This window comes from Myotis yumanensis, unplaced genomic scaffold (genome assembly GCF_028538775.1).
Source record: "Myotis yumanensis isolate MYYU_CA2020_CCGP unplaced genomic scaffold, mMyoYum1.0.hap1 SCAF_1, whole genome shotgun sequence".
In the NCBI taxonomy this organism is placed as follows: domain Eukaryota; kingdom Metazoa; phylum Chordata; class Mammalia; order Chiroptera; family Vespertilionidae; genus Myotis; species Myotis yumanensis.
Window position 1 is genome coordinate 68,293,006 of NW_027223752.1, and position 16,463 is coordinate 68,309,468.

Genomic DNA, 16,463 nt, shown 5'->3' on the forward strand with positions numbered 1-16,463 from the left:
AAAAGGGCCCCGAGTCACTCAAGCTAAGCATGGCTCAGAGTCCAAAGGCTATTACCACACTCTTCCAGAGAGCTGTCAATGTAGGGACCCCTGCAAGTGGTCACTGGGTCAGTTCATCCCAGGGGATGCACTTCATCTACCCCAGTTCTCACTCACAGACAGCCCTCTCCCCTCCTAATCTGAGCTCCCAACTCCACATCTCTATTCTCACTCTACACTGGAGCTCAAAGGACACCTCCTCCAAAAAGCCTGCCCTGACCTCCCAGACAGAGATGAGCATTTCCTTGAGCTCTGAAGCCCCTTGCTCTTACCACCATTATACCATTCAGCAGTGGGACACTGCAGTTCTCAGTGTACCAGGCTATCTCATATGAGGCTGTGCTTAAGATAGTGCCTGGCACCAAGTAATCAATGCATGCATGCTGAAAGGATGGATGAACTGCCTGGCCTTAGGGGAAGAAGCAGGCGTACTTCTTGCCAAACCTCCGTCGAACCTCCTGGGGAGGATCGGTGTCCATGGGGCACTGCAGTCTCTGTGGTGTCCGCTCCACCTCGACATCGCTTCGGGAACAGCGAGCACTCACTCTGGGAGAGGGACTAGGACAGGAATGCAGGAGACAGAATCTTGGTTACCCAAGCCACTTGGTGCTCCGTTGCCCCTGCTCTGCCTCCATACCCACTCTGTTGAAGAAGGGTCAGAGCTCTCAGCCAGAGGACAGCAGGATTCCCAGAGACCTAGATAGAGAATGAGTCGCATCCTGAGGGTTCTAGACAGGGCTGTCAGAGATAGCTGTGCCCGTTACAAGGGCCTCTGACCCAGGCCAAAGGTGAATGCAGGGCTGTGTCAGCAGAGGAAGAAGTGTCTTTTTCTGGTTTGCACGAAGGCTTGATGTAGGCTAGTGGGGGCTGTGATCCCAGTCATTTCGGGGAGAAAAAAGGCAACTCCCGGTCCCCAGCCCTCCCTCCAACATTCCCAGATGAGGGCTCACCAGAGCTTATCCTGGCTGATGTAGGAGGCTCTCCGGCAGAGATCCTTGATGACTTCAGGCACCTCCACTCCTGCAAAATGCAGAGCTGAGCTAGGGAGCAGCTCAGGGACCAGAGCCTAAGGAGGACCTGGCTCAGATGTCCAGACACTATAGAGCAGCGGTTCTCAACCTGTGGGTCGCGACCCCTTTGGGGGTCGAACGACCCTTTCACAGGGTCGCCTAAGACCGTCGGAAAACACAGATATAATTACATATTGTTCTTGTGATTAATCACTATGCTTTAATTATGTTTAATTTGTAACAATGAAATTAGGGGTCACCACAACATGAGGAACTGTATTAAAGAGTCGCAGCATTAGGAAGGTTGGGAACCACTGCAATACACCAAGATTGCGGGTTTGATCCCAGGGCACATACAAGAAGCAACCAATGAATGTAGAAATATGTTGAACAACAAATCTCTCTCTCTCTCCAATAAAATTTTTTTTTTTCATTAAAATGCCAAACAAAATACTCATTGCTAACCTCTACTTAATCTTCTTTCCCAAGCCTGGTCCTTCCTCCACCCCAGGGGCTGTATATCGGGGACTCTGGCTTGCGCTCACTTCAGGCACCCTCCCCTGCTCTGCCCTCAGGCCTGGGTGCCTCCTGCTCTGGCTGCCTGGGAAAGGTGAAAAGCTGCAGAATTAGACTTGCTGGGTCTGCACTCTACCAACTCTCCTCCCAACCTGGGCAGGGGAAGCCCTGACCAGAACCCAACTGTGCCTTGTCTAACTCACCCCTCTCACCTGGACTGCTCAGCTCCCCCAGGGCCTCATAATCCTGGGAGGGGCTGGGTTTGGTTTCAACATGCCCCAGTGAGAATCCCAGGCTGTGAAGACACAGTAACAGCTCAGAGCAGGCCACAGGCAGTCCCTCTGCCTGCTCTCTGCCCACTCCTCACCCCGATTCTAGCCCCACCCACTGAGTCAGACACAAGAAGGGCAGGAAGTAGGGGGAGACAACAGGAGTGGGTCTCCACGCACTTAGCAAACATTTACTGACCACTCCTCTGGGGAATAAAGTGGCAAACAAAACTAGAACACCCACCACTACCAGACACCCCAGCTGAGGTGGGTATGGCCGGGGTAGGGCTGTAATGAGGAGACACTGTTTCCCCTCTGCACTGGGCTCCAGGCATAGGGTTCTTTGACAAGAAAGAGGAATTCCAGCTGCCATTCCCCACGCTATCCTGACCCTGCACACCCCACCAGCAGGGCTGCGTTATGACTTTTGTGGGTCCCAGGCCCCGTTGTCTTCCTGGGCCTCTTCCTCCATTAAAAAATAAATTAAAAATTACATTTAAAATAATTATATTGGTATAAAGCAGAGGTGAGGAACCTTTTTTTCTGCCAAGGGCCATTTGGATATTTATAACATCATTCAACGGCCATACAAAATTATCAACTTAAAAATCAGCCTGCTATATTTGGTCAAACATTTAAATAACTCACCCCTAATGCCTCGGCAGGGCCGGACCAAATGATTCTGCGGGCCTTATACAGCCTGTGGGCCGGACGTCCCCCACCCCTGGTGTAAAGAATATAATCCAGGCTGGATATGTCATTACATATTTATTATTATTATACTAATTCTCTTTTATGATTTTATTTTATGATTTTTTTTCTTGTCTTCTGATTTTAAAAGAAACGAAAACATTTCCATGGATTCCCAAAATACATGGGCCTTGTGTACTGTGCCTGCTGTGCCTAACGGATAAGTCAGCCCTACCTCCAGGCTCCCTCACCTTTGACACAGAGCTGTGTGAAGCGGAGCTCGCTGTCGTGGTCCCGCAGCATGAAGTGGAAGTCCTCCCATGTCAGCTCCTCCTTGTCCTGGAAGCCCGACTCCCGGAACATGGACTCCACCACCTCCGCCAGCTGGGCCTTGGACAGGCAGTTGTTGGAGATCTCGATGAAGGACCTGGGGGTTGGGGGAGGGGAGCTATCAGGCCCTGACAAGGGGCCTGGGGCCTAGACACAAGGGCCCACTGGCCATCCCACCAGGCAGGCCTTCAGAGCCCACATGGAAAGACCCCGATGGGCCAAATCCCAAGCCCCCTCTTAGCTCTAACAGTCTCTGGCTCTGCGGGTGAGAAGGTGGGGGCCCCTGCTCTTTACCCTCCTGCTTCTTCCTTCATGTCCCACCCTTCCCCCTGCGGTCCCTGCTCTGGCCCACTCTCCTAGCTGTCCCACTGGACCAACCTCAGCATCCTGATGAACTCATCCTTGGAAATGAGACCATTCTCATCAAAGTCGTACATGCGGAACATAAGGCGAGACTTCTCCTCAGGGGAGCCTGGGAGAAGGAGGAACCTATGAGAGGCCCAGACCTCCTGCCTAAACCCAGGCTGGCCGGGAGGGGCCTTACACTAGTGTGACCCACTGCTGGACACAGCGAGGGGTTGCTCTGCTTCCTGACTCTATCGGGGCGCTCCCAGATGTCTGCCATGGCTAGAGACCTGACCCCAGTGCTTCCCCATCTCCAGCAGGTCAGCTACACCCCAGCCTCAGGCTCCAGCCCCTTCCATCTTCTCCTATCTGGGCAATCACTCCCTCCTCCACTACCTTTCATGAAGACCACCAGGATGTCCAGGAACTCCCGGAAGGACAGGTAGCCATTGCCGTCTTTGTCGGCCAAAGAGAACATGGACTCCACAAACATGTCCTGGGGCTTGAGGCCCAGGGACTCGGCAAACTCGACCCTGCTGAGCTCACACGTCAGGGCCTCCTGCACCTTCTGAGATGAGTCCAGGGGCAGGGTCCCTGCGTCTGCCTGGTCGATGTCCAGCACCTGCACTTGGGCAGCAGCAGAGGGAGGGAGAGAAGGAGGCAGGGATTCCTTGACTTGAAGGCCAGTTGAGCCACCTTTTAAGGTACCTGCCCAGCACCCCCTCCCCTAAGCACTACCCCATAAGCCCCGTGGGTGGTCCCTGTGGCCATTTATTCTACAGAACGTTGGCCCCGTGCATTAGCTAATTGGACCAGGGATGCCCACTTGAGCCACGCAGGAGACCTGGAATTGGGACTGGGAGGTCCTAGGTCTGTCTTGCCTGAGCACAAGGAAACTCAGGAGTTGTGGACCACTCTGTTCCTCCAAGTGCTCAGAGACACAGAGACAGAGCGAAGCAGCAGCACAGAGGAGAGGAGGCAGCCTCCGAGGCAGCCTTGTTTGCTGACAGCTTTCCCTTCCCTGGTCCTTTCCAGGCCAGGCCACAGCCCTCCCTTTGGGGCTCCTGAGACACTGCTATATCCTGAGTCAACTGACCCTTCATCAGTGCTGGCTTGAATGGGTTGCTTTTACATCCAGAGTTTTGACTGAGAGAAAAGCTCAACTGGGTTGAGAAAAAGCTAGGCTTGGGGAGGGGAAATTCTCATCATGAGCCATCTTCCCCGCCCCCGCCCCCCCCCCCCCCCCCCCCCCCCCCCCCCCGGCCAAGGGGCTGCCCAGCATAAGGAGAAGCAAGCAGGCTGCAAACCACAACACCTGTTGTTCCTGCCTGTCAACTAGAAGCCCCTACTTCAAGCCTGGCTGTGATTTCATGAGGTAAACCTTGTTGCTGGAAACAAGGTGCTTTAGCGGAAAGAGCCGGGGGCTAGAGGCAAGAGACCCAGGTTCATGTCCCAACGGTGCCACTGTCTCACTGTGTGGCCTCAGGCAAGTCTGTTCAGTTGCCTGGCATTCGTTTCCTCACCTGCCCGACCTATCTCACAGGGTTACTGTGAGAATCAACAAGAGAGGCTGTACGAAAAATATCTGAAAGCTGAAAACACTGAAAGGGTTGGCAGCTACCCCAGGAAACAGTAGCACACCCTCACCTCCCAACACAGGGAGTTCTCCTTCACAGCCCTGGCGGATCCTGAACTGAGTGGAGGTGCCTGCCCGGGCCCTGGCAATGAGTCACCCCAGCAGGGGGACCCTCCGTTCTAGTACATACTCAAGTTCAACTTGTTTGAACAGTACATGATGTAGTCAGGTGCACACAGCTAATGACCATTAAATGGTAGCTTCCCTCATGGATCCTTTCTGCAGCTAGCCAACTCTGCTCCTTCTCCTCAAACACTGATTTTTTGCCCTTCTACCGGGTACCTCCTTTCTTCTTCTTCTTTTTTTGGTTAATCCTCACCTGAGGATATTTTCCCATTGATTTTTAGAGAGAATGGAAGGGAGAGGGAGAGGGAGAGAGAAACATCGATGTGAGCCCCTTTCTTCTGAGCCAAAACTTTTCCAACTTTGAGTCCTTGCCAAATCTCACCTCCACCATGACTTTATACCTGCCTGAAGCTTCAACTACCATTTCTGAACTCCTAGACCACTTTTTTCCTGGGTCACTTTTATAGCTGTCATTCTTTGCCAATTATCTTCCTCTCTGTGTGCATCCTATCTTCCCATTGGGATGATAAACGCCTTCAGTGGGCGCCCATGCTGTATTATATCTCCCAACCTTCTCCTCTCCACTGTTCTGCTCAGGCTGCCTTTATTTTCATGCCAGACATGGGTCCAAGTCCTTGCATTTCTCTTCCTATCTTATTTCCCCACAACCTCTCAGTGGCTCTCAGAAGTCTACAAGGTAGGCACTAATACCCTCTTTAGGCCTCTGGCAGCTACACTCCTCCAAGGAGGAGCGGCTAAGGGCTCTCACTGCCCCGCAAAGCCCATCTCACCCCAGATTTCTGCAGCCTTTAGGTGAGGGCAGAGAACTTGGGCAGCCCTGAGGAGAGATATCGGCACATGCAGATGAGCCCCTTCCTAGGAAATACCTCTCTGAAGTCTCACAGGTGGGTGGGATTGGAACGGGGCTGGCGCATCTCCTTACAGTAAGGTCAGGTGACTTGGCCAAAATCACAGTAGAGTTGACTCTTGGCTGTGATCTCAGGGTTTCTGACTGGCCCTGGAGTCACCCCATGGCCTTACACAGGTAAGGGCACCACCATAGACAGACGTGCAAGAACAGATCTGATCCCACATACACACCTGGGAGAAAAGGTGCCTGAAAAAGGTCTCCAGGAGGTGGCTCCGCTGCTCCCGTGTCACGGCTGCCCTCAGCAGCTCCTGCTCCCGCATCTCCCACTCCTGGAAGCTCAGCCCACTTTCCTTCAGAGCCACCCGAAGGTTTTCCACCAGTGCCTGCCGCTCTTCCTCCAGGTTAAACAGCAGCACCTATGGAGGCAGCAGGAGGGAGAGCAACCATTTGTCAAGGCCTCTTGGGTCTAGGACAGGGGTTCTCAACCTGCGGGTCGCGACCCCTTTAGGGGTCGAACGACCCTTTCACAGGGGTCTAAGACCATCGGAAAGCACATATATAATTACATATTGTTTTTGTGATTAATCACTATGCTTTAATTATATTCAATTTGTAACAATGAAATTGGGGGTCACCACAACATGAGGAACTGTATTAAAGGGTCGCGGCATTAGGAAGGTTGAGAACCACTGGTCTAGGAGCTTTATATGAATTTTGTCGGGGCCACTGGAAAGAGAGCCCTTGCAAAAGAGACTGTTATTTCCTGGGCTCAGGGGTTAAGTGGTTTTCTTATATGTGCAGAGGTAGCATTCAAAGTCACATATATGTATGAAGCATTCTTCCCTCCCTGTTCCATACTGGAGAAGGGGAAGGCAGGGAGGCCAGAGGATTGAGGGGACCATGAGCCAGACACTCAGAGCTGAAGATCGGCCTCTGGTGGACTCCCCTCTGAAATCTTTAACAAATCACTCCAGCCTGAAATCAGGGGACAGGGAGGAGCACCCAGCTTCTTCCAAGGAATCCCAGCCGGGCCTTAGAAAGGGAGGGGCAGACTGTGCCTGCAAGAGGAATAGGGGACTGTGGAGATCACATCCAGCAGGTCCAGAGCAGGACAGATGTGCTCAAGTTTCTCTCTCTATCAGGTACTATAGCCAGTAACCAGAAGCCAGAAACCCTGTGTGGCCCGGTGCTCTTTTCCCTCCACCTGGCTGGCCGTGTCTGTGGACGAGGAGCCAGGGGCTAGCGGGGCCATACCAGGTCATACTCCTTGGGGATCTTGAGCAGCAGGGTACGGCGTCCACGGTTGTTGGAAAGGATGAGGTTGACCTGCTGCAGGGGCCGCAGCTGGATGATGCGGAGCACAGAGAGCCTGCCGTCCAGGACACGGACCTGCCCGGGTTGCAGGTGCACAAGCACAGGCCGGCAGGGCTCCTTGCGGCCCGGCCATTCCAACGCTGGGGAGAGACGGGGCTGGGTCAGCTGGGGCCTCTGGGCCTGCCCTGCTGGAGGCACACCCAAAGGAAGAAGGCCAGCTCAGAGCTGGAGTTAGATCAAGGCCTCCTCAGCTCCTTGCCTCTTCTTGGGTCCTGAGGAGCCAGTATACCCCCTCCCCAATAGTCCCATGAGAAGAATAACTACCATTTCCCGAGTGATTACCATGTGCTCAACACGGCATCAAGTACTTTGCATGAACGAATTCATTTAGTCTTCATAAATCGATAAGGTAAGTGCTATTATTATTCCTATTTTACAGATAATGAAAAGTAAGTTTAGAAAACTTAAAGATCTGCCTAAGGCCCAGCTGGTGGGATCAAGATTCCAATCCTCAGTCAGTCTGACTCTAGACCTTCATTAATTACTTCTCTGTTGCCTGAAATTCCAGTGTAAGATGCACAAAGCAGCAGTTCTTGGGAATTTGTGAGTCACAGAAACCCTGTAAAATGTAGTCCACGTTCTGTGACTCCTCCCCATGAATCTATCTCATTTTCTCTGGGACCTTTAGGAGGAACTACAGAGGTGGGAGGACTCCAGGACCAACTTCCACCCAATGCCCCTGTGGCCCTCCCCCCTGCCCGGCTGCCAGGAGGCCTAGAAAAAGGAGGCCTTTCCTTAGGCTGCTGAGGTGGAGGAAGGGGCTGTCGCCCTGAGTCAAGTCCTCCTTCTCACCACCATGGCCAGCCCCAGGCTTACCTTCCACGCCCTCCACGAACTTCTCAGACTTGATGCTTTGGCAGTTCTGGCCTTGGAGCTTCTTGAAATTTCTCTTCCGGAGCCGGGCAACAATCCAGGCAACAAGCAGGCTCACTGGCAGGGCAGAGGCAGTAGGATGCTCAGAGGGAGGTCTGGGGAGATCAGTGGCTCCTTTGCCAAGACCCCTGCTTTCCCCAAGTCCTAGATCTGTCCATTCTCAAATTATAAAGCTGCCTTCAGAGAGGCGGGGAGCTGCTTTGCATCCTATGGGGAGTTTGGGTAGCATCTAAGATGCCTGTGCAGGCTCCTCCTCTGCTTCCAGCACTCAGGTCCTCTCTCAGCTAGAGCTGGACCCACTCCGCCAGGCTGCTGGTCCACCCACACACAAGTCCAAAGCCTCTGCCCCAGCAACTACATCCCAGCTCTGGTTCTCCAGCAGGGCATTGCCTCTGACAGGCCCAGGCTCCTGCAAATAGCTGTGGATTGTGGATTCCTGGGATGCCTGGCCAATCTGGGCCCTGAGAACAGGGGGGCAATTCTCCCTGGTGCCAACTTATCTGCAGGTCAGACACTTCTTGTGTCTCCTCCTGCTCTGATGTTTTTGTCATCTGCCCAGAGGAACATGGCTTGTTGCCACAGATGGAACCAACCCTACTCCCAGCTTGCATCTCTTACCCAACCCCACCCTTCCCATCACTGTTACCCAGGGGGAAGCAGCAGAGGGTCCCAATGGTGACCCCGAAGCCAAATCCACTGCCCTTGAAGTAGTCCCGCATGACAGGGGGAACACAGGCTGGCAGGCCCTCCGTGCTGAGTTGTCCTGGCTGTGGGCAGGGGTCTCCTGGGGAGGCAGAGAAAGCTAGAGTCCTGGGGGATCAGGCACAGCATCACTGAGGCGGTTAGGGTGGCAGAAAGAGGGAATGGTGGTGGCTCTGGGTACCAGAGGGGAGGAGGCTGCTTACCCCTGCCATTGTCCCTGCCATTGTCCCAAGAATGTGGTGTTTTTCTACTTGGGTAACAAGTGGGGTCCAAAATGAACCTCAACCTCTATCTTTCCCTCCTATGCACGTGTGTACACACACACACACACACACACACACACACACACACACACACACAGAACCCTTCTGTTGTTACTGCTGTGGGGTTGTTCCACCCACCCCCAGCCCCATCCCAGCTGAATGTGTCTCCTTACCAGGACTCTCTGAATCTCAGACCTGCCCCCACTTGGGCACCTGCAGTTGTGCAGAGGGGAACCTACGTAGCTGTATGTGGCAACCTTGGTGCCCAGATCCAAAGTTCCCAAGGGCACAACCATAGTCACTGCCCCCTTGGAGTCTACTGTCCAGCCACACTGACCCAAACCCACGGTTGAGGAGGAAAGAAACTCCAGACCCCAAACCCCTGCAAGCACCCCTTGGCCACTCACCCACATGCCAGAAAAAGACATTGGGTTGCAGGGCACTGGGGTCCACGTTGGTGACAGCCACTAGAACATCCCAGAGGGATGTGTTTCTGATCTCTGCGATCTCTTCCTCAGAGAAGAGTCTGGGGGTGAGAGAGGTGGGGTGTTCTCAGAGTGGGAGAGAGATGCAGGCCCCAGGCCCAGGGATCCAGATGAGGAAAGAGCCCCAGAGGGACTGGGGAGGGGGCAGTGCCAGCTGGGAGTCAAGGGCCCATGGGGGCTGCTTATAGGCAGAGGGTCTGGAGTCTGAGGTGGGAACCCAGGCAGGCCTTACCCATCCCTGGTGTTCTCAAACCAGTAACGGTCACCATCCCGCAGACGCACAAACTGGTCGAGGACTATGGTGCTGAAGAGGGGCCCGGGGTTCCCGTGGCTCTCCAGGAGCCCCCCGGGGAGCAACTCCAGCAGGGACAGGTCCTGGTTGTACAGAGCAGCGGTGGCTTCCAGCACCTGGGGCAAGAAGGGACAGGAGTGAGTGTAAGGACCTGGCATCACCCTCAGGCAAAGAGATGGTTCCCAGGGATCAGCCTTAGGGATAATAATAAATGACAGTGACAGTAACTCACTTATTATGCCCCAGGCACTGCTCTGAGTGCTTTGCATAAGTTCACTCATTATGGGAATCCTCTCACAGATGCAGCTGCCTATTTTACAAAGTTGGAATAGAATAGGCAGCCAATCCCCTACGTAACTTATTATTGGAAAGGTATACAAGTTCAAGAATCAAATCAGTGCAAATGTTAAATGGTAGAATGATGTGTTAGAAAAGGTTTCCATTTTTTTAGATCTAAAGAAGTGTTTAAAAAATCAAATCCCTACATATACATTGTATTTTAAAGACAGCCTTCAACAATATATGGGCAGCATAGTCTACCTCACCTTTACTTTAGTTCTTTTCTTCACAGTGTAAATAAGCAGTTTAATCCCAATGAGGTGCAATTGAAGCTAAAGATGTGCTACTTTGGGTATGCCTGCTGATTCTTATCTTGATGTTGATTTTATAAAGTTCACAAGCCCCACACACGTATCACGTCTTTGTTGGTCTTTCAATTCTCTATTTTCCAACAATTTTATAAAATAGTAAGGGCAAAGGCAATAACACTGTCATCAATTATAGAAACCCTGTTGTACCAAGATGTTAAGGAGCTAAAACTAGTCTGTTGGCGGGTGATAGCGTAGGGTGTGAGAGCTGACTCCCCTAAGGCAGCTTGAATACCAGTGTGCGAAGGCACGACTTGTTCCTGGGTCAATAACCTTCTTTATCCACCCAGGGAATCGGGGAAGAGTAAATGAGGTAATGCCTACTAAGTGTTTGGCATGCAATAGATGCCCAACAAACATTTGCTGGATCTGCACAGTTGCAGAGCCTAAAGCCAACTCCTGCTGGTCTGGTCACCTACAGCCTGGTGTGTGATACTGGGAAAAGCAAGGTGGGTGAGCCCTGGCCCTCTCAGCAGGTGCTTGTCTCTGGTACATGGGTCTCACTGCCCATCTTCTGTGTCTCAGGCCAGTGTTCCCATGGCCCTCCCACCCTGCCCTCTGGGTCCCGACCACTCCTCACAGTGCCATGACTCTGGGAGAGGGCAGGGTTGATGTCCTGCCATCTGGTAATGGGAGGCAGGCCCAGTGCTTCCCTGGCCTTGGTGTAAGAGGGCAGGCCCAGGTCCCGGCCCCGCTGCAGGCTGCTGGCCACGTGGTCAGTGCGGGAGTACTTCAGTGGCCCCGGCCAGAAATCTGTGGATTTGACAGCAGAGAGTCTCAGAGAGCTCAGCAACACCAAAGTTCCTCCGGCCCATGCCCCAGGCTTCCACTAGCCCCATGGGACATAAGCTGTACAGAGGGAGCTGTGGCCATTAGGTCAGAAGCTCTCTCAGCAGTGAGACAGCGCAGGTTCCCAGTCCTGGATACCCCGCCCTGCTTGGACCTCCTCCCAGGGGCCAGGGGTGCACAACCTACAGGCCAGTCTTGGCCTCACCTCGCACATCCTCAACCACCACATGGTCTTCTTGTTCAGCAATCTGGGAGGCCATGCCCAGTAGCAGCGCATCTACATCTTCAGCTCTTTGTAGATTTGGGTGCTATGGGAGTGAGGAGAGGAGACGAGTGTGGCTAAGGGGGCCAGAATTTGGGCAGCCAGACTCCCTCCACCTATAGTTTATGTTCTCTATTCAGTCCTGCTGTTCACTCCCAAACTGGTGGGCCATTCCTCTTCCACAGGGTGATTCACCACCCACAGCGAGTGATGTCCTCATCCAAAGCCCTGACCAGACCTTTCAGGGAGAAAGGTCTCCATGAGCACAAGGGACCAAACACTTGATTTCTTCTATTTTATTTTGTTTATTTATTCATTATTTCTTCTATTTTAGAAACAGACTTGAGATCCTGATTGACAAAGACACTAGAAGATATAGGTCTTGGTTCTTGTTTTGTTTGGTTACCAGCTGTGTGATTGTGGACAAGTAATAGGATCTCTCTGAATTCAGTGTCCTCCCCTTACTAAAAAGGGCATTAGAGATTTTAAAAATAATGAAATAAAATTAATAAAGTAATAAAAAGGGAGTAGGAGGACACTGAGGTCTCTAAACTCAGCCCCATGACTCTGATCCTATGCCTTCCTCTTCTCTGTTTTCCTCCCTCCTCACTTCCCTCTTATGAACTCTGAGTTTGCTTTAAATTAATGATCAATGCTCTTGATCCACACTGACCTGGTTTGGGTGGACAGACTATCCCTGGTAATCTCTCAGAATCCCTCCCTTCTCCTTGCCTCCAACCCACAGAAACATATTCATGTGCTGCCCTAGGTAAGTCTAATTGGAGAGTTTCTTTGGGGGCTGGGATGACTGGGGTACTCCAAGGCTTACAGGGGACTCAGAGCTGTCAAGGGAGAAGAAAAACCTTGAGGAAGCAATAAATGTAGAGCCACACTTGCACAGTCCTGAGGTGAGAATAGAGGGTTGACTTTTGACCATGTACAGCTACCCGGTCATCTCAGACACTGGTAGGAGAGATGGCTTTGGTCCCCAGGCTGCCTCCTCCACCCCAGCCCATCCCAGTTGCTGGCTGTCTCAGCCCTACTGCCCACCTTCACCACATACCCTAATACATGTGTATGTGTGTGCGCGCGCACACACACACACACACACAAACACACACAATACACATACCCACCCACATATATGTCCCCAGCTCTGACCTCTCGGCTCCAATAGCTGTTGCAGACCCGGAGAGCTCTGGAGACGCTTGAATTCCGATTGATGACCCTCTGGAAGTGGCAGCTGGCATTTCTGAAATGCAAGGAGCAGGAGAGTGGTGACGGAGACCCCAGGGTCCTAATGTCAGGCATCAGCTCTGGTCTCTCAGGCTGTATCGAGGGGCCAGGCCATGGCTTCCCTGAGGAAGGTCCTGAACAATCTGATTTTGGGGAGATCCCTCTCCCACATCAGACCAAGTATCTAAAAATGCACCCATAGAGTTTGCTCATACTCTCTTTCTCTTTCCACATGTACATAGACATTTGAACGAATTTGTAATTGTTCTTTTGAAATTACTTGTCTATGAATAACTCAATTGCTATGATTCCTTGGCCATCATCAGGCATATCCAGAAATTGTTCCAGCCCTGGCCCGGTAGCTCAGTTGGTTAGAGCATCATCCTGATATGCTGAGGTTGTGAGTTTGATTCCCGGTCAGGGCACATAAAAGAAACAATCAGCGAATGCATAAATAAGTGGAACAACAGAAATTGTTCCAGAAATTTTTTTTTTTTAATTATAATGCAGATCTGCTCCTTTTTGGGGGCTGATGCGGTGGCCAGGGGGCTTTGCCGATGCCAGCGTGAGCTAGTCAGGCTTAGCCAGGGCGATCCTAGGGGCGCCGTCTCAGCATCTGGGCCCCTCCCTGCCCAGGCCAGCGTCCCTCCCCTCTGAGCGGGTTCCCGTGGGCGGCCTGCCAGGCCGTGAAGACCCTGGAGCCTTCGTGTGGCCCCAACCTCAGCCCCTGTGCTCACAACCACCTTTGTCACAGCCACAGGCCCCTGGTCTCCTCAGAGGTGACCTCGCCCAGGGCGCAGGCTGCCTCTGCTGGCGGAAGCCGGTTGCTGAGGGTTGGAAATACACAGACATTTTTAATGGAAGCAAAATGGGGCAATGGAGAAACCAAGATGACGGCATAGGTAAACACCGGAAATTGCTGCCTCGCACAACCACTTCAAAAATACAACTAAAAGACAAAATGGACAGCATCCAGAACCACAGGAAGGCTGGCTGAGTGGAAATTCTACAACTAGAAAGAAAGAGAAAAGCACACTGAGACTCAGAGGAGGTGCAGAAGTAAAGTGCAGAGGGATGGAGGCGCATGTGGAAAGGGCTGGCAACTGAGGACACGGCTGTCTTTTTCAATCAGGAGGGAGTTTCAAGCTCCCAACTGCTCTGAACTCCAGTTCCAGGCGAGTCTCTGGGGAGAAACTGGACTGTCTGGCATCGGGCGGAACTGGAGGGTGGCTTTCTCTCAGAGGTGCTTGCAGTGATTACCATGGGACACTGAGACCCTGGGCCTCTTAGGGCAGGGCTGAGGATCAGCCATAGCTGTTTGCTCTCTGCCTTCTTGATTCCCTGAGACCCCGCCCCACCCAAGCTGTGCTCAGAGGCTTTTGCATATGAAAGGCCTGGCCCTTTGCAATCTGAAAATTACCTAACAAACTGCAGCTGGGTCAGAGAGACCCAGAACTTCCAAAAGAAGACCCAAGGCCCCACAGCAGCTTGCACTGCTTCACAGCTGGGCCTCATCTAGGCACCTCCAAATCCCAAGCAAAGAAGAGGAATCAGCAGATCTCTCCATAGCTCCTGCTGGGTAGCCTCAGGCAGAGGCTAAATTAGCACCTCCTTAGTGATCCAAGAGCCAGTGTACCCAGTGGTCAGAGTGGGACCATCCAGATTACAACTCCTCAGATCCATAAGGGACACACTCAGGGGGCAGACTCAGTGAGCACCAAAGCCCCACTGAAGCAAGTCTTGCCCCAGAAGGGTGTCTCCAGCACAGAAGTTCTCCCACCACAGACACAGATGATTCTCATAGCCAATTGGCCTGGAGGTCAATTCCTCCCAGCGATACCTACAACAATCAAGGCTTAAATATAACAAGACTGTACACAAAGCCCACAAAGGGGTGCACCAAGAGTGTCCACCTCAGGTAATTGGGGAGGCTGAGCCACTGGGCCCTATAGGACACCTAGCACAGAAAGCCACTCTATCAACACAGGGAAGCATAAAAAATGTGGAGACAAAGAAACAGGTCACAAATGACAGAAATGGAGGAAAGCAAACTACAGGATATAGAGTTCAAAACCACACTTATAAGGTTTTTCAAGAATTTTCTAGAAACTGCTGATAAATTGAGTGAAACCCTCAAGAAATCTAGTGAGACTCTTGAGGTTATGAAAAAGGACCCACTGGAAATTAAGCATACACTGACTGCAATAAAGAATATTATACAGAGTTTCAACAGCAGACTAGAGGATCTCAAGAATCAAGAGCCTCCTGAGCTTAACTACTTAATCAAACCTTGGAGTACTTAATGATACCACGCTAGCGAGCCTGCGAGCTGAGCGAGCGTGTGACCAAGATCTTTACATACATTCTCCCGGGTTTCAATCCTACTCAACTACATGCACCTGAACTCTATCAAGCCCACATCACTCAGGCACGTGGGGCCATGTGTTCGGACCATAGGTTCAAGCTCACAACTACAGCTGTTGGCTATAATTGTGCTGGGAGGGCCCTGCCCTCCAAGCTGGGACTTGCACATGGCAATGAGAGGACTGTGCCCTCTCATCAGTCCAAGGCTTGAACTGTCCAAAACACCGTAGCGGCTCCCCACAATAACGTTTTAATTCTGTTTCTTTGTTACTAATGTTGTGGCCCCACCCCATAACAAAGAAACAAAGGAAAATTTCCCCATCGAATTTCTGAATAGTATTACTGCTTCGGGAATGCCGTGTCATAAATTAAAATTGAAAGTGGGTGCAATCATCATGCTATTGAGAAATCTCAATAGTAAATGGGGTCTTTGTAATGGTACCAGATTTATTATCAAAAGATTACGACCTACCATTATTGAAGCTGAAATATTAACAGGATCTGCAGAGGGAGAGGCTGTTCTGATTTTAAGAATTAATTTGTCCCCATCTGACACTGGCCTCCCATTTAAATTGATTCAACGACGATTTCCCGTGATGCCAGCATTGGTGATGACTATTAATAAATCACAAGGACAAACTCTAGACAGAGTAGGCATGTTCCTACCTGAACCCGTTTTTGCACATGATCAGTTATATGTTGCTTTCTCTCGAGTTTGAAGAGCATGTGATGTTACAGTTAAAGTTCTAAGTACTTCATCACAAGGGAAATTAGTCAAGCACTCTGAAAGTGTTTTCACTCTTAATGTGGTGTACAGGGAGATATTAGAATAAGTTTAATCACTTTATCAGTCATTGTTTGCATCACTGTTGTTTTCATATCATGTTTTTGTCGTTTTTATATCATGCCTCTGTTGTTGTTATATTCTTTTGTTACTGTTATTTATTAATAAATTTATATATTATTTTCAAAAAAATTATAATGCAATTGTAAAAAAAACTGATATGCTTTGCTTTGTATACATTTAATTAATTGTTTTTAGTTAAAGTCCCCTTTTTATTATTTTGGAGCCTATATTTTCTTCAGCTCTCACACATTTTAAAAAAGATATATTTTTTATTGATTTCAGGGAGGAAAGGAGAGGGAGAGAGATAGAAACATCAATAATGAGAGGGAATCATTGATTGGCTGCCTTCTGCACACCCCACACTGGGGATTGAGCCCACAACCCAGGCATGTGCCCTGATTGGGAATCGAACCGTGACCTCCTGGTTCATAGGTCAACGCTCAACCACTCAGCCACACTGGTCAGGTTCACATTTTTATTATAATTTCTCCAAAAGGTTTATAAGCGCCAAGTTCTGTATTTACAGCTAAAAGTGCCCCAGGGTAGTGTCAAGTTCA

General features: G+C 51.0%; 1 protein-coding gene across 1 annotated transcript in view; it reads right to left on the minus strand.

Annotated features, from left to right (window-relative positions):
- DUOX1 (dual oxidase 1) overlaps positions 1-16,463 on the minus strand; it is a 34,105-nt gene that overhangs the window by 11,974 nt on the left and 5,668 nt on the right. The window contains exons 9-22 of the mRNA XM_070404740.1: positions 12,621-12,711; positions 11,403-11,505; positions 10,989-11,161; positions 9,702-9,877; positions 9,392-9,510; positions 8,666-8,803; positions 7,963-8,076; positions 7,027-7,226; positions 6,003-6,188; positions 3,596-3,821; positions 3,233-3,326; positions 2,776-2,951; positions 990-1,059; positions 472-597 (exon numbers count right to left, since the gene is read on the minus strand). Coding sequence (XP_070260841.1) covers positions 472-597; positions 990-1,059; positions 2,776-2,951; positions 3,233-3,326; positions 3,596-3,821; positions 6,003-6,188; positions 7,027-7,226; positions 7,963-8,076; positions 8,666-8,803; positions 9,392-9,510; positions 9,702-9,877; positions 10,989-11,161; positions 11,403-11,505; positions 12,621-12,711 — 1,992 coding nt within the window. The remainder of the gene's footprint in view (positions 1-471; positions 598-989; positions 1,060-2,775; positions 2,952-3,232; positions 3,327-3,595; positions 3,822-6,002; positions 6,189-7,026; positions 7,227-7,962; positions 8,077-8,665; positions 8,804-9,391; positions 9,511-9,701; positions 9,878-10,988; positions 11,162-11,402; positions 11,506-12,620; positions 12,712-16,463) is intronic.